The 22,121-nt window shown below is 40.3% G+C and overlaps 2 protein-coding genes across 2 annotated transcripts in view; both read left to right on the top strand.

Annotated features, from left to right (window-relative positions):
• LOC134539640 (uncharacterized) overlaps window positions 1-22,121 on the top strand; it is a 560,732-nt gene that overhangs the window by 41,851 nt on the left and 496,760 nt on the right. The window lies entirely within an intron of this gene.
• Window positions 8,694-21,811, top strand: LOC134539604 (uncharacterized). Its single transcript, XM_063381779.1, has 3 exons — window positions 8,694-9,012; window positions 19,994-20,310; window positions 21,509-21,811. Exons 1-3 carry the CDS (start codon window positions 8,694-8,696, stop codon window positions 21,656-21,658), a joined length of 786 nt encoding a protein of 261 aa, XP_063237849.1. The 3' UTR covers window positions 21,659-21,811.

Genomic DNA, 22,121 nt, shown 5'->3' with positions numbered 1-22,121 from the left:
GGTGGTTTAAAGTCAAAAAGTAATATTTATATTTTTTACCTTCATCAAGTTCTCTCATAATTTGTATTCCAATATATGGTAAATAAATAGCAGCTTCATCTTCAGATGAATCTTCATTTCCAAACAAATAGCGTTTTCTTCGTGTATTAAAAGTTACCGACTCTTTTTGCCCTCAGGTCAACTTGCTCCCAACTCTTTCAACTCCCGAGGAGCACGATAGAGCTCGAGTCAAACAAACCTGGTATCTTTTTCTAACCTCAACAACTCTTCTTCCTGGACCACCCGTATTTTCCCTGTACCCGACGACTTTTGCACCCCGCGGTAATGTGGTACCAAGGTTTTCCCTGTGTGTGTGTTCTGGTTTTAAGTGGGCCTAACTTAACTAGTTATAGTCTGGAGCTAAGATAGGGGAGTTAGTGATAGCACCAGTCCTTCTATGGCTGGCCAATACCCTCCAAGCATAGACGCATGCTGCCCCTCCTGCTCGGCTTGAATCCTGCATGACTAGGCGTAGAGGCGGACTTCGTCTTCCGTTCCTAGACCCCTCCCAAATACACTTAATTCTAGTTAGGTTAGAAAAAAGGAAAAGAAAAATCGCGTCACCTGGTCGTTTTTGAATATTAATTTCTGCGTCATTGCTCTTTGCCCATCATCCTCTAATTTATACTTTCTAACCATATCAGACATGGTCAAGCACCATTTCAGCAATGTATTGACTTTCGCCATGTGAAGAGGGTGAAGTAAATAGTAACTTCATCTTCATCTTCAGTACGCTTTCTCGTGACTATTCCTTACTCCATGGGAGTGTGGGCTTACCTATTATTATTTTTACACATCCGATATTATTCATCACAGATGACAAGGATGTACATTTGCCTATACCGCCTTGAGTGTGGTGGAAATACTGTATTTTTTTTTTTTTTTTTTTTTTTATGTATTCTAACCTTTATCCAAGTAATAACGCAAATTTTGCAGGATCCTACTTTAAACAGCTTCTTTCGTAAAGTAAGAATAAAGATTATTCAGACATTAAAAAAAAGCTTCGTAAAAAGTCCGAGGAAGCACATCAAGTTTCCTAGTTTAGAAGTTTCGTTCAGAATGTCTATTTCAATTTATCATACGCCGAGGGTGTGCGACTCTTAAGGCCTGTTTGATCTGTCGTGACTTGAAGCGAAGTATTTTTCCGTTTGATTAACCTTCAAAGTTTTTGTTTGCATTTTACTTTACCTGACTTTGCTAGCGGGCTTAAAACTATCTGCGATCATGTGCGTCGCTAGCTAATGTCCTCTTCATGATTTCTGGAATCACCCAAGAACTGGACTTCGAACTCGTCATCATTCAACTTGCCATTAAGATAGCCGGTCGCAGAAAATTAATCACCTGCAGTGAATCAGGTAAGTTCATTTTAGTTTATTCGTATAGCAGTATCTTTTATTTTAGTGTTTTAGTAGCTATAGCTGTTTATGATAATAAGGGCCGTGTATTTTCTAACGAAAATATTTCCATACCAGCTGTGTGTTAAAACTTTGTAGCATTGTCTGTAGTTCGTGGTTGGCTGGGTTTATTTCAGGTGTATGTCTACTGTCAGCGCACCAATCACAGCCATCCAGTGCGGAAGCAAATGCGTCCCGAATGGCCCGTTCAAATAGGGTAATAATGGCATCTCTTGCAGATGGCCGCCAATCACAATGAAGACAATTTTTTTTTCGGACATAATTATTGCAGTCTAATGAGCGTTCAGATTTTTTTCCGCCAATAATCTAAAAATACATGCCCCTAATGATGATTTATTGCGGGAATATTTGACTGTTTGATAGGCTTCAATACACTTTGTCATATTTGCAACCTGGCTTTTCTTATTGGCTTTTTATTGGCGAAATAAGTTTGTTCCGCATTTAATTAAACCAATGAGTAGAGACCTGCAAAATTCGCGGATTCATTCGGTGATAGGCTAGAATTCAAACACATATACCTCTTAGATAATTTTGTTATTGGCTTACTGTTCATCTTGACGAAACTCAACCAGTTATAAACCCTCAACCAAAGAAGGATCGAATCACAGACAAACTAGCTGAGACGACTTACAAGTCGGCAGCCAATGAACTTGCGTTATTTGCCCGAGTGTACAGGAGTATGTGCAGTCTATCCTGAAGGCCATCGAAACCGCGAATTTTGCAGGTCTCTACCAATGAGGAGACATATACTCCAGTATAGAACGTCCGTGAATCACCCTAATAACTACGTTACGTAAAAAAAATATTCCCGACAATCATAGGAGAAAGAAGAGGTCACAGTGGATTGCAAACTATAATTATGTTGGCGCCAAACATTTTCGCGATATATCATCATTGGAGACATGTACTTTTCGCGAAATAATCTGATCGCTCATTATACTTCAGTAAGGTGTATCCGTGCTAGATACGATGTACCGTGCTTGTACGATAATTAGCGGCCGTCTGCAAGAGAAGCCATTGTCCTATTTGGCCGGGCCTTTCAGAATGTTTGCTTCCGCGCTGGATGGCTGTGATTGGAGCGCTGGCTGTAGACATGTACCAGATATAAACCCAGCCAACCACGAAACATAGACAATGATACGAAGTTTTAACCAAAGCTGGTCTGGAAATCGTTTCGTGAAAAATACATACTTAGCCCTAATCATAATCTTTAGAGTAATTGTATTTTAGTTCTTATCATGGTGATTCAGCAACCCGGGAGTGACTCGCTTTGACTTCTACCAATTACACTACACTATTTTTAAAATGTTTAAAAAGTCACAACAAATATATTGAACTTTTCAAAATTCCGAAACGCCAGCTTAGACTCCATCAAAGATGCCGCGACTCACATAGAATACTTGACAGTATTTCCCCCCCTTTTTTTTAACACCAGGATGATAGTCACTTCTTTTCGTTAAAACTGTACAGTACGTTTTAATCACTTCTTTTCGTGCAAACTGTACAGTACGTTTTGAGTCATAGGTATTTTGATCTGTTGATGTTAAAATTAACGTGTTTTTTCTCATGCAGCTCATATGTTATGTACAATTTGTTAGAATTTTTGCTTTCATTTTATTACATTGCTCATAACCCCAGAAAGAAAGGGGAAATTATATTCTATATTGAGAATGAAGTAGGGTTGAAGCGGCAGATGGAATAATGAATGCTCTTAAGGCGTATAGATATATATGGGTGTTCGGTATCTCTTTAGTTAAAACTTTTTAAGTGACTATTTTCCATTTTAAAAATATTTTCGTTGCAACTTTTTTTAAAATATAATTTGCTGTCAAAGTCATAATTTTACATTTTGGGAACTACCCATATTGATAATTATATTAATTACAGAACTGAACCTTTTAATGTAAAAAATATTTACTGTTACTCCCTACTCCATGACAAATTTAATTGCTTTAAGAAAAAAAAATATTTTGGTGTTTAAATTATTATTGTATAATTATGGTATCTAAAAATGTAAATAGACTTTACTGAGATAAAGTTTAATTATATAATGACGTTGCCAGTAGCTTTGGCTTTTTAATACTTAACTGAAAAATTTAATGTTTGCATTTAATTTCACTTAGTTATGTTGTGTAGGTCCCTTAAAATGTTCAACGTGACTTACACCTAGCTATACAAAAAAAATTATTGTGTTTTTTCTGTGATTTAAATTAGAACTTAAAAAGTGCACTAGAGAAATCTTTTTATACACATATTTAAGATAGTGTGTTTTATGATAACGAACCTCTTAAATAGAGACAGGGCATCAAGTGTAGCAGTAGGTTTCAAAACACTTCAATGTAAACTCGGTGCTTATAAGTGTTTCAATACAAAGGTGTTTTAATTGTCCCATGGTAAGGTAGTTGGTGAAAAAAAAACAGCTTCTATGGGGCCCATGTTAGTGAGGCGGGATGGTAAGTGCTACAATCGCTGGTGCGTCTAGTGCGGTATCGCATCTAAGTGCAAGACTGTGGACTTAGCGCGCAGTCTTCTTGTCGTGCATAGGAGAACTACATAGGTATGAGATCTGAGCCGTGATAGTAACATTGTACGGCGAAGAAATGAAGAAAAACGTGTATTGCTAGTCCCTTGAGTGCTCTCAAGAATTTCAGCCATTTTCACTCTCACAAAAACACAAGTTTAAAAACGAAATCCGAGAACAGGGACTGCTCATCCGTAGGGGCATGCATATCTCGCGAAAAGATTCCGAGATTAGATGAAGTTAAAAACACTGTAGCATCGTCTGTGTTTCGTGATCGGGTGAGTTTATTTCAGGTACATATCGATTTTTACAACAACGCCAATCACTGCTATTCAGTGCGAAAGCAAACACGTCCTGAGTGGCTCGGTCAAATACGGCAAAGACTTGTCTCGCAGACAGGCCGCCAATCACAAGGAAGAAACCGCTAGCGCGGGTGTACCTTGTATTCTAATAGGTAGAGACCGGAAAAATTCGCGGATTCATTTCGTGATATGTTAAATTTCAAATAATCATACCATTGTGCTGCTTCTGCTATTGGTTCACTATTAATATGTAGGACTCTTGGCCAATTAGAGACCATCAGTCAAAGAAGTATCCAATCACAAGTCACCCACTCACTTGAGGCACCTCAAAATTCAGCACCCAACCAACAGGCGCCGTTTGCCCAAGTAGGCAGAGGATCGTGGAGTCTAACCTGAATGTCATTGAACTCGCGAATTTTTCCAGTCTCTACTAATAGGCGTTGAGACTTTTTCGCGAAAAATGCCTGCCCCTACTCATCCGCCTTCAGCTTAATCTTAAATAAATGTGGTTTTCGTAAAGAGACACCCCTCCGGTAGCGGGAGCAGTTTTCGAGGCCACTTGTCCGTTGTGCCCTTTCGCGCCAGGCCGCCGACCGGCGCTGCTGATTGGTGGGCGCGGGTCAGCCTTGAGCTGTGTCACTGCTCCGCTAGGGTGCCGGCAAGAGGAGGGGAGAGGCGCCCACCCCTCCCCTTCCCCCTCCCTTTAATCCCAACCACCCACACACGTCGCCTTCTAGTTCCCACCCCCTCCGCACTGGCGCTGGTAGTCCCGGCCCACGAAACGAATAACCACGCAGCAAGCGTCGAGTTTATTAAAAAACATTATTTTGGACATACGACCAGTGGCGGATCCAGGATTTTGGTTTGGGAGGGGCTTGACCCAGCTGAGGCTAGGCTTTATCAAGGCAAACACTAAATAGTGGACCCTACTGTCTAGGACATATGCCATTGCAGGTTCGCTCTGCATGAAGGACAAACAGAGAAATACGAATGCACAGAAAACAAGCCAACATCAGCCGATGTCAAATGTTAAACGCATGGACAGCAAAGATAATTTCGTGGAAGGAATCAGAAGAACATCAGAGCTCAGACGAACACAGTTGGCTGACAAGAACGACGAGACAGTTGCTACAGGAACAGCAAATACAGGCATACAATAATAACCCCCGGACGACACGGCGACAATCGATGATAACAAAGCAGATATTCTGGGGAAACACAACGACGACAGCACAGGCGAAAACAGTATGCTTCCTGAGACAAGGCAATGTTTTGTCTTGTTTTCCGTGTGTTTGTATTCATTTTTCTTTGTCCGTTCTTCAGGTTTAATTTCAATTTTGACGTGACAACGTCTAATAAATCGATGAACGCCGGCTGCACGCACGAAAAAGTTTCCCGTTAGGCACATTGTTCCGTTACGCTGTGTCCCGTTACGCTCATTGTACGCTTGCGCCGCATCTATCTCTCTTCCACTCGACTGTTTATAAAGTGAAGCGAAAAGTTAATGTGGTTTTCATTGCTTATTACAACAACAATTTCGGCAATAAAGGTTAATTATTCTTGCATTTTAAAAATCTGATTACTGGTATAATTTCAAGTATTTATTCTTTTATTATTAAAATAAAAATTATTCATTTTTATTCATAAAGCATGCAATAATATCATCAATGTTTTGTTATGACGTTGTCACGTTAAACTATCGTCCGTAAACCGACTTTACAAACAACCAATTTTTTTTTATAAACTTGAAACGACACATTTAAAGTTCTCGGTGTGGTTTTTAGTCAGAGAGTACTGAAAACTGCTGACGTGTTCCGAGTCAGAGGCGACTTCCAAAACAGCGACGTGCGTCATACTGCGGTCGAGGCGGACGGCTTATGCGAAAGTGTAATAACAGCGAGGCGTAAAAATAGAAAGTAGTAAAGCATTAACGTGCGCGAAACGTGAAACATCGCCGTCTTGAAAAGATGAAGGGAAAAAAATGGCCGCGTACGTTAAAGAGTCGGTAATGACTAATGACACGCTTCAGGCGGCCCGCTGAGGTAATGGCGAAGGTTGTGTGTGACGTCATTTGACCGTCGGCGTTACGTGTCTTTTCCGAACAGGAGTCAACAACACTCGACGTATGGACGCGGAAAAATTCCGCGGATTATTTTCGTTGCAGGCCAAAATTCAAAACCTCCTACTTAACGGGGAGGGGCAAAAGGTGAAAGACGCCATGTTGGTTTCAACATGGGGCCGGGTAGGGTAAAAATGAACGATGACTTCATCACAGGGTAACGAAAAGTGAGTCTGTTCCGGGAGTTGGAGGTAACTCCTTGCTTGCTGGTGATGGCATAGAGGTGAAGTTGGTGGGGATAACGATTAAAGTAGAGACAACAGTAAAACTCCTCGCAGGTTTTTCTGTCGCTGTGTTTGTTGCGATTGTGAACCTCCATTGTTACTTAACTGTTTAGTTTCATCCTCCAAGTGAATAAGCTATTATAAACATTAGGTGGAAATTCTTTACAGACGGTGGTTTAAGTCGAGGTGATGACGCCATTCAAGGGTAACGATCAAAATAAGAGTGGTATAAATGCATTGCTATTTGATGCCATTTTTATTCCAGCGCCACTTCAATTACGACACTAAGCAACTGGGTGTGGCGAGGCCTTATGGCTGCTGATACCTCAATTGCACATTACACACACTTTTCTGTAGCTTCTTAACACTACTAGTATCTGAATTTTCCTGTGTAATTAATTTTACAGCACGTAACCTGTGATTTTACCGTCCTTCATTAATCCTGAAGAATCTCGAATCGCAAATGTTTCATATCTATTGGAAATACATTAGCTTGCACCAACGACAGTTGAATGTGTATGAAATAAAGATTATGCCTGTGTCTGTGAAGTTTCACCTCTTATGAGCTTAGCAGCCCTTGAATTTGCGGGACCCTTATATTTTGGTGAATGGCACCATCGAAGGGCCTGGGGCTATGTAATGGTCCCCAGATAAAAGATGGGTTTTGTGAAGGGGGGGGGGGGGGGGGGGGGGGGGGGAATTTGGACAGGCTTCAAGCCTAACTGGAACTTTAATTTCGACGAAGGTTTTGTTGATTTATCTTAAGAAATGTCGATATTTTCCTGACAGATTATCTTCGAGTTAGTTTTATGAATGCTAACGATTAAAAGCAGACGAAATCGCGTTATTTTATGAATTAGTGAAATATTTGAAGGTTTCTTAATACAAAATTGAAATGTATTGACCAGCATCTAAAAATACACGTTAATAAAAATTTAAATATTCATTTTTTTATTAATGTCCATATTTTTATTATAAAACTAGTCCAAAAATAAAATAATAAATTGGATACGGCCGGTGAGGGACCTTACTAAAGGGTACAATGAAAACTTTTTGCTTCGATATTTTCATAGACTATATCATAGTGTCTGTTGACAGTATTATTAGATTTGTGGTCATTCCCAAGAATAAATGCAATTCTAAACGCTATGGCGTCCACATATTCGGTTTCCCACGGTGTCACATAATATCTGGAGGCAAATACCGGGATGAATCCTTGCGCTAGGTCATGGCCGACATCTGCAGTGACCCGTCACCCGTCCGTCATAACGTCTTTCTACTTGGATACCGCCGATTTACTATCAAAGGCTTGAACTTGAGAATAATTATAATGTAAAGATTTACCAGTTTGATGATCGTGTACGCTAAAACACTTATGAATTATTAGAAAAAACGCTAAAATATTTATTTAAATATATTTTTGACGTGACAACGTCTAATAAATTGATGAACGCCGGCTGCACGCACGAAAAAGGATGACTCATTGTCCCGTTACGCTCATTGTCCCGTTACGCTTTGTCCCGTTACGCTCATTGTACGCTTGCGCCGCATCTATCTCTCTTCCACTCGATTGGAACAACCATCGATTTGACTTTTTCGAGGCACATTAAACTTGAAACACTCCCATTCGTTTCCTACTTTTCCTATCATCGTCCTATCCTTAACAGAATAACACAGATGGGAAGAAGTTAAATAGCAAACATGTATAAAAGTTATAGTTAAAATAATCTCTTCGTTAAAGTAATAAACACATTTGAATTAATGAGTGCAAATAAAAGTAAATGTATCAATTAAATTGTAGATATCATTTCACTCCTTCTTTGTATCCATACAAAATAGTGATAATTCAATAAAAAAGATTCAATTTTATTCATAAAAGTATGCAATCATTTCATCAATGTTTTGTTATGACGTTGTCACGTTCAACTATCGTCCGTAAACCGACTTTACAGACAAGCATAATGCGGAAGCAGCTAAACAGGTAAAGACAATGCGATCCAGACATTTATCGTGGTTATAATGTTATCGGTCCGTCGAACGTTGAAGCTCGGCGGGATTCAGACGGACGGACGGATGAGTCGAGCTGTAGCCGCACGCGGGCAGCCGCGGCAACGGGGCGACGTCTGGCAACGCCGGGCCGGGGAGGGCCCCGCCCCCTCTAGGGCCGCGGCAGGAGGGCCTCCCAACCCGCCGGGGCGGCGCGGCGGCGGTCTGCCGGCGGCGCAGCCCCTCTGCCCCCGCCAGACGAGAGCCATGCACGGCGACCAGAGCCGCCTCATCCGCGAGGTGCGGCTGCGCCCGGCGCTGTACGACGCCTCGCACCCCCGCTACAAGGACCAGGCGTGCCGCGACCTGCTGTGGGCGGAGGTGGCTGGCGCCGTCGACCTGCCAGGTGAGGCGACACACGGCGACTCTAGATACTATCCTTGCACTTGAAACGATTCTCCACGTATTTGTACGCGGTTCGGGATTTACATACATGATAAACCACACCAAGTAATGTCAGCAACTCTAGATATCCTTGCACTTGAAACGATTCTCCACGTATTTATACACGTTTCGGGATTTACGTACCTACATGATAAACCACCAAGTAATGTTAGCAACTCTAGATATCCTTGCACTTGAAACGATTTTCCACGTATTTATGCGCGGTTCGGGATTCACATACATGATAAATAGAGTCCCGGAAATTTCGCGGATTCCTCTGGCCTCAGGATAGAATTCAAAGTTACAGGTGTGCTCGACCCATGTTTTCTTTCCCATTGGTTGATTTCTTAGAGAGAACATTTTTATCCTTGTTATTTGGCACTACCTGATTCGCTTACTTCTCTCCTAGCTGGGCATCGTTGGCTCACGGTCGTAGAGGGGCGTGTCCAGATGACTGCGGTCCAATCATGAACACAGTGCGACAGTGTGGAGGTTTGCATTCTAGCTTGCGACTAAATGAAAGCGCGAAAATTCCGTGGCTCTAATGATAAACCACCAAGTAATGTCAGCAACTCTAGACATCCTTGCACTTGAAACGATTTTCCACGTATTTATACGCGGTTCGGGATTTACCAACATAACAAACCACCAAGTAATGTCAGCAACTGTAGACATCCTTGCACTTGAAACGATTTTCCATAGCAACTCTTAGATATCATTGCACTTGAAACGATTTTCCACGTATTTAGACACGGTTCGGGATTTACATACATAACAAACCACCAATTAATGTCAGCAACTCTAGACATCCTTGCACTTGAAACGATTTTCCATAGCAACTCTAGATATCCTTGCACTTGAAACGATTCTCCACGTATTTAGACACGGTTCGGGATATACATACATAACAAACCACCAATTAATGTCAGCAACTCTAGACATCCTTGCACTTGAAACGATTTTCCATAGCAACTCTAGATATCCTTGCACTTGAAACGATTCTCCACGTATTTATACACGGTTCGGGATTTACATACATGATAAACCACCAAGTAATGTCAGCAACTCTAGATATCCTTGCACTTGAAACGATTTTCCATAGCAACTCTAGATATCCTTGCACTTGAAACGATTCTCCACGTATTTATACACGGTTCGGGATTTACATACATGATAAACCACCAAGTAATGTCAGCAACTCTAGATATCCTTGCACTTGAAACGATTCTCCACGTATTTATACACGGTTCGGGATTTACATACATGATAAACCACCAAGTAATGTCAGCAACTCTAGATATCATTATACTTGAAACGATTTTCTGCGTATTTATACACGGTTCGGGATTTACATACATGATAAACCACCAAGTAATGTCACCAACTCTAGACATCCTTGCACTTGAAACGATTCTCCACTTATTTATACGCGGTTCTGGATTTACATACATGATGAACCACTAAGTAATGTTAGCTACTCTAGATATCCTTGCACTTGAAACGATTTTTCACGCCTTTGAAACGTAAATAAACATGGGTACACGGAAGAGCTGGTAATTGCCGAGCTAATCCGTACGGGCCCGTGTCCGCATGCCCAAGGTCCTGTCTCACCCAGATTTGGTTCGTGTTATAGGGCTTTTACTGTAGATTAATTTCTATACGTATGGCCGTATGTACCTACATCTCGCTGATGTGGCCCGCTTGCGGTTGTACAGTCGTAACTGAGAAACTGGAAAGTTTAACGTAGTTCCGCCCTTGCCTCCCTTCACTCTTTTTTTCTTCTTCTCTGGGAATCATACATATTTTCTCTCCTGGTCTATACTTCTCTTGTCTTTTCTTATTGTGTGTAGTAAGTTCGCTAGTACGACCTTCAGTCTTTACTTACTATCTTATTATATTGAGCTATTTAACACATTCGTTTTTATATAGTTAGCTAACCGTTAGGTTTGATTGCGAGGGGGAGTGTGGAGTTCGAAACACAGAAACCTTCGCACAGACGTTGGTGCGTTAGTCAACTGTTCTAGTGCCTGGCTGGAATCTCTGTACCGCCGTCTGAAATGCTGTGTTCCGTAAGTTTTCCCAGGTGGAGATGCTGAGCATCCTCACTACAAACCATGACTAGAGACCCGGAAAATTCGCGGGTTCATTTCGTGTTATGCTAAAATTCAAATAATTATACCTTAGTGCTGCTTCTGCCATTGGTTCACTGTTAATCTGGAGTAATGAGGGCCAATTAGAGACCCTCGCTCAAAGAAGTGTCAAATCACAGGACACCCAGTCGAGACGACTCACAAGTCAGCAGCCAATGAACAGTTCGCATTTGCCCGAGTGTGTAGAGAATATTTGAGTCCATCCTGGAGGTCATTGAACCCGCGAATTTTCCGGGTCTCTAACCATGACCAATTGCTTGGGGCATTAGACTAAGGTATGCCCGCGCTAGCTGTTGCTTCCTTGTAATTGGCGGCCGTCTGCAAGAAAAAGTCCATTTTAGCTGGCTGGCTGGTTGGCTGGCTATGATTGGTGTGCTGACAGTATACGCACGTAGGCCTGCCTGAACTAAACCCAGCCAACCACGAAACACACACAAAGCTACAAAGTTTTTTAACGCACTTCTGGTCGGAAAATCTTTTTTCGCGAGAAACACATGGCACCTACCGAATATCTTGACCAGTTCTCAGACTCCTATTGTTTTATTTAAGTCATGAACGACCACGTCGTCGCCGTGACAAATGAAATCAGGCTCGTTAAAAAGACAACGAGGAATTAAGAGACGAAGCTAAATTTGTGGGAAAGGAAAGAACCCACAGAAAAACCAACAAGAAAAACAGCTAACGGCAACTTTCGCTCATCTGCTAAGAAAATAATAATAATAATAAAAGATTAATTTTTCTACCGCCGAGAATCGACTCCGCGTCGTCATAGTGGCAGTGTTGGCAACCATGTACCGGAACCGTGGTTTTTTTCTCTCAATAAAACCCACGAAAAAAACCCAGTTTGTTTCGTTACTAATATACATAAAAATTAATTTAAAAAACTAACAAGTTTTTCAATTTATCATTAATATAACATACAAAGTCAGTATGAACATTACAGATGCACATAAAAGTACATAACACAGGCTGATTTTAGCTTATGGTAGATAACCAACCCTTTTGGAAATTCATGCAAGTATTAGAAAAATAATATTTCATGTTAAAAAAAGCTAAGTTTAGATAACTAAATATAAAGTTTTCTATGTGCTTAAATTAATCAAATTATTCTTTTAAAAAAAATAATTTTCGGAAAACCACCAACATGCCGACTTTTTGAAGATAAAACCGCAGGTAATGTCAAAAAAAAAAATCCTGGTTTTTATTGAGGCGAACTGGAAAAATCCCCAATGAATAGGTTTTTTTCTTATCTTCCTCTTTTTTTTTCTTCAAAAAAACGCCCGGGATTTCGCCAGCCATGCATTTTGAGGGCGACAGATCAGACCCCTCCACCCCTTGCACCGCCGTGGTCCCGCCGCAACACGGGTATCTGTTTCCTGTTTCCGGCCGCTGTCTCATAAGTGCGAAGCGTGGCGGACGTTGCCGGTAGCCGAAACAACCCGAATGCATTCATTCTTTCAGGCAGGGCCGGCGGGAGACACCAAGTGCCCTGGGGCAGATATTTTGTTTCCCACCCCCCTCACCCTTCCCATTTATTACTGTTCAATTTCCAATCCCCTCCATAATTTAATAGCGAAGTTAAGGCTTTCAGCCTTCTCGTACACTCGACCACAGTACTTACTACACAACTACTTAAAAGTCATACTTCATAAACTTACCTAACCTACTGGCTTTAAGAACTAAAATCCAGAATTTTTTTTTCCACTTAAGAACATAAACAGACATAAGTTATTAACATTAAGAAATTAAAAGAACGTGAAAACAGGAATACAGCAGATATGCGGTTACAGACATTACACATGCACATAAGCGGCTGTGGTTGTGTAATCACTGGCGACTTTCCAGTCGAACTCTGCAGAAACATTGATGGGGTCTTGTGGGCGTGGACTTGTAATGGTTCTCCTACTATAAATGTAAACTCACGCATTAAAAAAATACTCGAAACTCAATCGGGACTCTCTGATGATGTCTGGATCTCCCCCCGCCCCCCAATCCCTTCACCGTATTCCTTTAGGTGATCCTACTTCCCTCACGACGTCTTTGATGTTAGCCAATCATGTACGTTCCAGAGGATGGACATTGACGCACAGAGATATAATGTTCTTATCGTAGTGGGAGGGGGAAGAAGTCTGAAAGAACTGAGATTACTAGTTGAAAAATATTTACTCTCTGTTTACCCACGGATACGTAATTGAGCGTGTGTGGGGGTATGCATATTGCGGGGATGATTTTAAACTATTGTATAATACTAGTCTTAAGTACCGGGCGTTGTCCGTACTTTGTGCAGAGTGAATAAATAGGCTTAATATAGGGGAAATGTGGGGATTTCTTTTATCATCCAAGTCAATTGTGCAAAATTTTCCCAAGCTCGAAGCTGTAGATTTTATTTTGATATAAAACATTTATTTTAAATCTATTTTGAAACTTATATTGAAAAAATTGAGGGTACTGTGCTTTCGTTTGTATACGTCCGGAGCAAAATTTTAATGTTATTTTTATCTTCAAATTTGCAACATTTCATCAAGTAAACCAAAATTACACTTTAAGTGGTTGGGAAACTGAAATGGGATGGGTTTTTTTTTCTTCTCCGAAAGATCATGTTAACACTGCCTCTTATTTTAATGGTCAGTTGTGCAATTTTTCAACTAGCTCATTGTATTTACAACCTAAGGAGCAGAATTTTCACGTAGAAATAACAGAACAGTGCAGCAAAACAATGTAAATGAAGTAAATATTCCGTGAGATGCCAAATAAAAAGTAGATTTGTTGTTTTTTTTCTTCATATTATTATCATGAACTTTACAAAGTAAGTAGGTGTAGCGGAGCTGAATCACGTAGCCGTGGATGCGAAAGACATTTTTTTTTTTCCGTCTGCAGCCGTTGTTGAGTTAGTCGTCCCGTCGCGTCGATAGGCACGCACGCAGTTACGTCACTGGCCGTAGGTTGGCGGAACGGAACGATGTTTTTTTTTTTTTTTTTAACCTTGGGCCGTCCCGTACGCGTAGTAGGGAGTGGGCGGGGTGTTATCGGCGTATGGGAAGCGCGGTGGAGGGGGGGGGAAGGTGTGGTCGCCGCGCGGCCCGACGTGACGTCACGTCCGGCCGCGCGGCGCGCAGACGCGTGGGCATGTGCGCGCGCGCGCCTCCGCGTCTCGCCTGCGTGAGGAATGCGCCGTGCGTGACTCCCCGCCCGGCCATGTGATGCCAACTACTGCGTGATTGCCCCCCTTCGTGATTACTCCTGTCTCTGGAATACAGGGAAGTTGTTAATTGATAATGTTCGCAGGCTTTTTCGCGGCCGTTTGTCTGAAGTAGCTATGGCTTCTGGGTTGTAGCCGCGTCCTTGGCGAGTAATTCACCGACGTTTCGGTCGACATTGCAGTCGCCGTCATCAGGGAGCAGTTACCTACTGTGGTTCTTACAAGTTATCCTGCCTTTATACAAGAAGATACTTTCAGAGGGGAAGGTGCTTCCTGATTGGCTGCAGCTGTGGGCCAATCAGAGCCTTCCTTTCTTCTGGTTGTCTGGGCTGTTTTGCCAATCAGTGGCGATCTGTATGATGTTGGATGTGGGGCTATTTTTTGAAGTTGTAGTTGGTCAAGAAAAGTTATGGTTCGTACTTAGAATCCTAGATAAGTCATGAAAATTGCCTGGTGATGCAATTTGAGGGGAAAAGCTCATGATACAGTTTGTCTTAGTCATGGAAATTCCCTAGTAGTGATGATTCGAGTGAAAAATATGCTGCAGTCTAGTATCACCCATACAGTAAAAATGTTTTTTTTTCAATAGTATTTTATTGCATAGTAATACACTATAAAAATGGCGTATGCAAGGTTTGTTTGAAATAAATTTGGAAGAGAACTAGGCCGGCTATGGGGATGGTGAAGGTTGGATTTTCTTTACTGCTTTAGATTTTTTTTTTTACAGAACTGTGTGAACATCCTGATTATACATCCGTTGTACTGTGGGAAAACACTTAGATCCGTCTAATAAATTATCAAAATGTAAGTTACGAACTGTTATCACTTTAAAACGTACAAACTGAGGGAATTCGCGGACAAAATCTAATACTACAGAATATCTTGTGTGAACAATGAAGATAAAGGTATTCATGAAATTAAAAATAAGGTAAGGAAAAAAAAGTGAAGTTGCTTTATAGCGCTTGTACCTTTCCTTTCTTTGCGTGTATTAGAATGAACTTCGTATGAGACTTGAAAGGCAACCCCTTATTGAAAAGAGGATTGATTCATCATAGCGAAAATTTTTCTGCTTTGCTTTTCGGCTAGTTCTTCGTCCTAGAAATGAAGAGGGGAATGTTAAGAACCCAGTGGGTAGCAAGACAAGCGAGGATGAGCTGTAAAATCAGCGGGTAGTCTGAAAAGGAGGAGGATTAGGAAGGTTTCTTTCTACATTCTTACAATGACTAGGACAAAGTGGTCGAAGGCGGCCTGGCAGCGGGAGAAGGAAATGGTTCCTTTATTGATACGTGAATACGTCTTTAAAATTGCCTCCATAGTAAGAGGCAGTTCAAAAAACGAATGCTAACAAAATCGGGGATACAGTTTGGTGTTGCAGCTACATATTTATCATCTCCGTCCAAAATTTAATTACACCACTGGATAGCTAAAGGATCAAAAAATTCTTTACGCTAAGTGAGGACTGTGACGCATCGCACACGGTGGAGGGGGAAGCGCCGCCATTTTGAGGTCATTTCGCTGCGTTTCGAGATTTCCATAACTTTTGACTCTGAGAAGCTACGACGTTCGTTTGAGTTTCAATCGTCAGCTCTCGTCAAAATTTATCGATTGCACATAATATAAAACATTAGTGTAAAATAGTTACAGTGAATATATATGGTGTTAAAATAAGTATACATAATGTCGGTCTACACGCGTCGAAAAGCCAAATCCAAATACAGAGATCGTATATGGTTGGAAAGGGATTCCCAAAAGCAATCGAATGATACCGATAAAACACCATTTGACCGAGTGAAGCAGTGCCGGGAACGTAAACGAATGAATAAGGCCGAGCGTATTTTATATTTTGTATAGAAAATATTACCTGTTACGTACACGTATTCACATACAACACATGGCCGTGTCCATGATACAGCCATACCCCTTTTTTTTTCTCTACCGTGAACCAGCCGATAATACCAATAATAACTTCTTGCAGTGTTCCACAATAATGCATGCCGTAAACGTATTTACTATATAGTAAGCTTTCAATACACCAAACCAAAATAATCTACAAAAAAATTATATTACGTGAAATAGTGAAATTTTTTTTAATATGTCATACTAAGTAGGCAAAATATTCAATATTATTAGGGGGAAAAAAGTATTTCACTCAAATTCGCAAAGAATGAAAATACAGATTACATAAACGTGAACAGCCCGGCGTGAAAAACACTTAAAGTGCTCACAGAGCGAATGAATTTTTTGTATTTCTCATCATAAGGAAATGTTATTCTGGTGTAAAGTGATGAAAAAAACAAGCTCGCTTTGCATCTACTTACAATACTTAATTGAAGCTATTTACTAATGATATTTTTTTATGTATTTAGTCAGATCTTTATTTCCTGAGAGATAAACGCTCTAAACCCAAACGACAGTAGCATGACTCCCAGTACAGTACACACTGCGACGACCCGACCTCTCTAGCGATCCAATCCATTATTGCAGACTCTGAACAAATATGTTATTTAAAGTTTAAGAAATATACAACGCTTGCGTAAATGATTTTTAAGACAGGGCCCTTCATGTTTTTTGTAATTTGTATTTTGATTTCAGCAAGCATAAAACTTTAGCAAACGTTGTTGCATATTTATTAAACTTTAAAATGGCACAATTTTTGAAGAGTCTGACACAGCCGATGTCATCGCTGAAGCGTTCCGGGCGTCTTAGTGCGTGCTGTGCTGAGGCCATGTCGAGGTCGCTGGGGCCGGGGTGATTTTTGCTCTTAGGATTCAAAGGTTTTTAATATATCGTGGGCTTAGTGGAAAAAGTTGGTAAGTCCATTTGAGTTAACTTCACAGATGAAGTTGTAAGGGCAATATCTTCGCCAAGAAAACGTTTGGAAGTCCAAATAATGAATGATTGTGGACGTTTTCTTCTAGCTTTATTTCGGCAAGTCCATTATAACGCTATTCTATGCAAGCAAAATTTGGTAAGTGAACTAACAGTCTTTTTCCAGAAATTGGACTTACCGACTTTTTCCATTAAGCCCACGATATGAAACATCCCAAAGCTGAACTTTCGTACAGCGGCAGAACCTTTCCTAGTAACACATCAAATGTTTACAGCCACAAACCTTGTGCGTCTCACCGAAAAAAAAAGGGGGGGGGGGGAATGCACCTAAGTACAAAATTATAATTTCATGCGACGGCCCACAAAAATTAATTTTGTAAATGCAATTTCCATGGTACTCTCTCAGTATCGACATCAAAATAATCTAGAAATATTACTGTGCACGTAAATAGTAAAAAAAAAAAAAGTTAAATTCTTGAGAAGATTATGAGACACTGCAATACACAGCAGCTGTGATGAATCCTCTTAAAGGGAGTTTTGCTCCAGACCCTAGCTTCTGCTTTTTTAAAATTAGATTTCGTAGAAAGTCTGCTTACTACAGGCGGTGCCATGATACGACTTCCAGAAAATTTCTACTTATTTTTTCGTTTCGTGGTTTCCTAGACGCACCTCAAAATGAACTTCAACTGAAAAGTTAAAAATAACTTTTATGGATACTATAACTGCCCCATAATGTTGCACAAATTACTTCCAGACTGATACACAAAATATAAAAATGAAAAGTCTCAGTCGAGTTCGTTAATTAGGAACAATGATTAGAAATGGGGAATTTTTTTTAAGAAAAAGAAAAATTACAGTATCTCCTGTTATATGAAAAATATTGAAGTTGTTTTTTGTTCTTGTTCTTTCTCCTAAGAGTGGTGCCAAAAACTCAAAGAGTGGAAACGATAGGGGTCGATGGACAAAAAAAATGCGTAACTCTCTTAGTAGGCACAGTATGAAATACATATAAGTTATTTTGAACATTTTAAATACTATCTAAAAACATTTGTCTGCACCAATTTTTGTTACGACCAACTCTTACTGCAAGGGGTGGCCAAAAAATTATTTACTCCCTTAGAAGACCTAATTTTCTAGAAAACATTTCGATATGTTAACTACCCTCTCTCCATCCTTCCCTCCCTTCCGTACCCCATAAACAGAAACTTGAAGACGCCCATAAATTATTGTGGCCTAGTCAGTGGCAATGTCTATATCTACTGTCATTTTGGCCTTTGTATTGAGAGCTTCGAGGTTCCTGATAAGCTTCAAACCATTTAGGAGTGTTATTTACCTGTCATTTGTTTCATTTGTGAAACCCTCGTCAGCAATATTATCAGTGAAAATAATCATTTATACTCAAATATTGACCAAATGGTTTGTAATTGAAGTTTTTTGCTCAGCAAAATGATAGTGACCCTTTTTACAGGAAAAAAAAATAATGTATTGCTTAGAACACTAATCAAATTTTAACTCCGGGAATAAAAATAAAGTTATATTTTCCTTTCAGACAAGAAATAGGTTAAGATCGCTACTTGTCTGTCATAATATGCCCTCTTATGAAACTGCTGAGATTGCCTGTACAGCAGCTTTAGCAGAAATTATGGACTCAATGTTAATCTCAAAACATTATTCTTTCAGCAGGACGTATTAAATCAATTTAGGCCCCAAAACATTATTCGTTCAGCAGCAGTACAGACACAAAGCTGACGCCAAATAACTGTTCATTCGTCAGGAATTATAGACTCAATCTTGATCCCAAAACATTGTTCGTTCAGCAGGAATTATAGACTCAACCCAGGACCCAAAACATTATTCATTCAGCAAAAAGTATGAGTCAACCCTGGCACCAAAATTTCTTCAGTGCCCACTCAAAAGCATTCAGTTGTAATAGAATGTTCGTCAGTAAACTCAACTGCTGACATTATGAAAGGAATATAGCCACTGTAACTCCAAATGGCATTAGTCTTCCACAATAATTTTTTAGCCAGTTCCGAGTGCCGCATAAACAAAGAAGGCCTAATAGTTTGGGTCACTTAAGTACTGGAATATACCACCTTTCTTCGTTTTTTTTAAATTTATAAATTACATTGAGCTCGACGAGTGTATGTGTAGACATATATGTGTATGTGAGTACGTATTTTAGTTGCGTTTAGGTACTGTGATGAAACTGTTATACTGGTCACTAAGGACAAAAGTAAGACATTTCAGATGCATGTGTAAACACATAATTATTCATAAATATATAGTATAATTTATGGTTTGATTAATAAAGTGGGGATAATTTTTTTCTTTTACTTAAAAACTCAAACATCCAAGAAACCCTTTTTTAACATATGTAAGAATTTTAATCAATGAGCATCGAGTTGGCAGAAAATAAGTGATTCGGAAACTACCATAATCTTGTATGTCCCTCGTCCTGAGCCTGCTAAGTATAGCTGCACTTTTACCTTAATCGTAAGTCAGCATTCTAAATTATCTGTACCTTGCTGAAATGTAAACAGAACCGTTCTGTAACAGGTTTACAATCAAACTTCAGTACCAGACATTCTAAGACCACATTTTTGTATGGTAACATGTGTTGTAGGTACATTTACGTGGTAGTTCCAACCCACGTTGTAGTTGTCTCTACACTAACAATCCGGAAAGGTTATGGGTACTGAACGTTGGTACCTGCATCTGCACATTGTCCTCAGCGCAGAAGGCCTGTGCCTGTGCTGTTGCAGCTGAAATGTGCCGGTTGCGCTGGAAGAACCTGCGCGACAGCTACCGCAAGGAGAAGCAGTTTCAGCTGCAGGGCGCTAGCGGCGCCAGCAAGCGCAAGAGGCGCTACCCGTGGGTGCACACCCGCGCCATGGCCTTCCTGGACGGCGTGGCGCAGGCGCCGTGCCCCTCGCCCGCGCGACACCCCTCCCAGGAGTCCCCCGAGGGGGAGGCGGTCGACTGCAAGCCGGTCCTCCCTCCCGACGTACCCCCACCTGCGGCCGCCAAGTGTGCGCAGTCGCAGCTCGGCGCTGCCGCCGGACACAGCGATGCGGTGGAGGTGAGTCCTGTTGCAGCAGACGGCGCCGTGCTTTTACAGTGCAGCCGTACTGGTGTGAAGCAGGCGAGTCCTCTTACAGCACAGTCGCGTTAATGTAGAGGAGGTGTCTTCTTACAGCACAGTTGCAGTTATGTAGAGGGGGTGTCTTCTTACAGCACAGTCGCGTTAATGTGGGAGAAGTGTCTTCTTACAGCACAGTTGAAGTTATGTAAAGGGGGTGTCTTCTTACAGCACAGTTGTGTTAATGTGGGAGAAGTGTCTTCTTACAGCACAGTCGCGTTAATGTAGAGGAGGTGTCTTCTTACAACTTAGTTGTAGTTTTTAGAGGGGGTGTCTTCTTACAGCACAGTTGCGTTAATGTGGGAGAAGTGTCTTCTTACAGCACAGTCGCGGTAATGTGGGATAAGTGTCTTCTTACAGCACAGTTGCAGTTATGTAGAGGGGGTGTCTTCTTACAGCACAGTTGCAGTTATGTAGAGGGGGTGTCTTCTTACAGCACAGTTGTGTTAATGTGGGAGAAGTGTCTTCTTACAGCACAGTCGCGTTAATGTAGAGGAGGTGTCTTCTCACAGCACAGTTGCAGTTATGTAGAGGGGGTGTCTTCTTACAGCACAGTTACATTTATGTAGAGGGGGTGTCTTCTTACAACATAGTCGCGGTAGTGTGAAGGAGGTGACTTTTTACAGCACAGTCGCGGTAATGTAGAGGAGGAGAGTCATTTTACAGCATAGTTTCAGTAAGTAACATTTAAGATGTGAATCGAAGGGACTGCAGGTATCACACGGAATAAATTAAACTGTGCTTTATAAATTGTTAATTTAGCCCCGAACGAATTGTAGTGTTTTTGGAGAACTTGCACGCTAAAGCTTCATGCTAGTTTGGCCATGCAAGAGGCAAATTTTTCCCTATGTTATTTTTCTGTAAGGCTAGATTGTACAGTTCTGTGTACTTTAGATTTCATCATTGTGCTCTAGTTATGTTGCTTTATGCCAGTAGACTTGGGTTACATTATTTTCCCTTTTTTGGTTGCTTTATAATTATTACTAACCCAGAAGATAATATTCTTGTTGTTAAGACAATTGGAATAATTAAAAAAATATATTAATTTATATGTGTAATAAAAATTCAAGACAGTTTAGGATTTTATCTGAACCTTCACAGAATATTTGTTTTTTTGACTGAATTGCATTTGTTACAGGAATTTGCTAACTCATATGATGAAGACTTACATTTCTGTATGAGTCTCCTAGGACCTTTAAGAAGACTGAGCAATGAACGGAAACTCAATACAAAAATCAAGATTTATCAGCTACTTGCAAGAGAAGAGTTTGGTCACCAGAATTTTTAATTGTCAAAAACAAAAGACATAAAATATATTGGTTTTTGTTTTTTATTTTCATTCGCCTTGATACATGCTTCCTAAAACATGTAGTCTAATTTGTAAATACTTATGTATATTTTGTGGAAGAATAATTTGTGTGTGCAAAAAAAAATATTTAAAATAATACAAAAGTATGTTTTAGCAAGATTAGCATATAAATATAAATATATATAAATAAAAATATATTTCAGAATTAAATGTTTTGTAATGATGAGATTTATGTTCTACTGGTTGAGCATAGTAATATGTATAATTTTTAGTTGCCTTGTAATTTATATAATAAGTTAATGTTGACAAAATGCATAAGTAACTAAGGTAGCAGAATTCATTTTTAGGTATATCTTATCTTGCTAACAATTTTAAAGATATTTAGGGTAGTGCATAAATTGGTTTGAATGCTCAATTGTTTTATCCATATTTATTGTGTGAG

This window comes from Bacillus rossius, chromosome 15, assembly GCF_032445375.1.
Source record: "Bacillus rossius redtenbacheri isolate Brsri chromosome 15, Brsri_v3, whole genome shotgun sequence".
Lineage (NCBI taxonomy): Eukaryota > Metazoa > Arthropoda > Insecta > Phasmatodea > Bacillidae > Bacillus > Bacillus rossius.
This window is presented reverse-complemented; position numbering and strand designations above follow the sequence as displayed.

Excerpts from the sequence above, each read along its gene's own strand:
- LOC134539604 (XM_063381779.1), top strand. The coding sequence starts at position 8,694 with ATGAGTCGAGCTGTAGCCGCACGCGGGCAGCCGCGGCAACGGGGCGAC. Across the intron at positions 9,013-19,993 it reads TGGCGCCGTCGACCTGCCAG|CTGAAATGTGCCGGTTGCGC; the intron begins GTGAGGCGACAC and ends GTGCTGTTGCAG. Across the intron at positions 20,311-21,508 it reads GACACAGCGATGCGGTGGAG|GAATTTGCTAACTCATATGA; the intron begins GTGAGTCCTGTT and ends CATTTGTTACAG.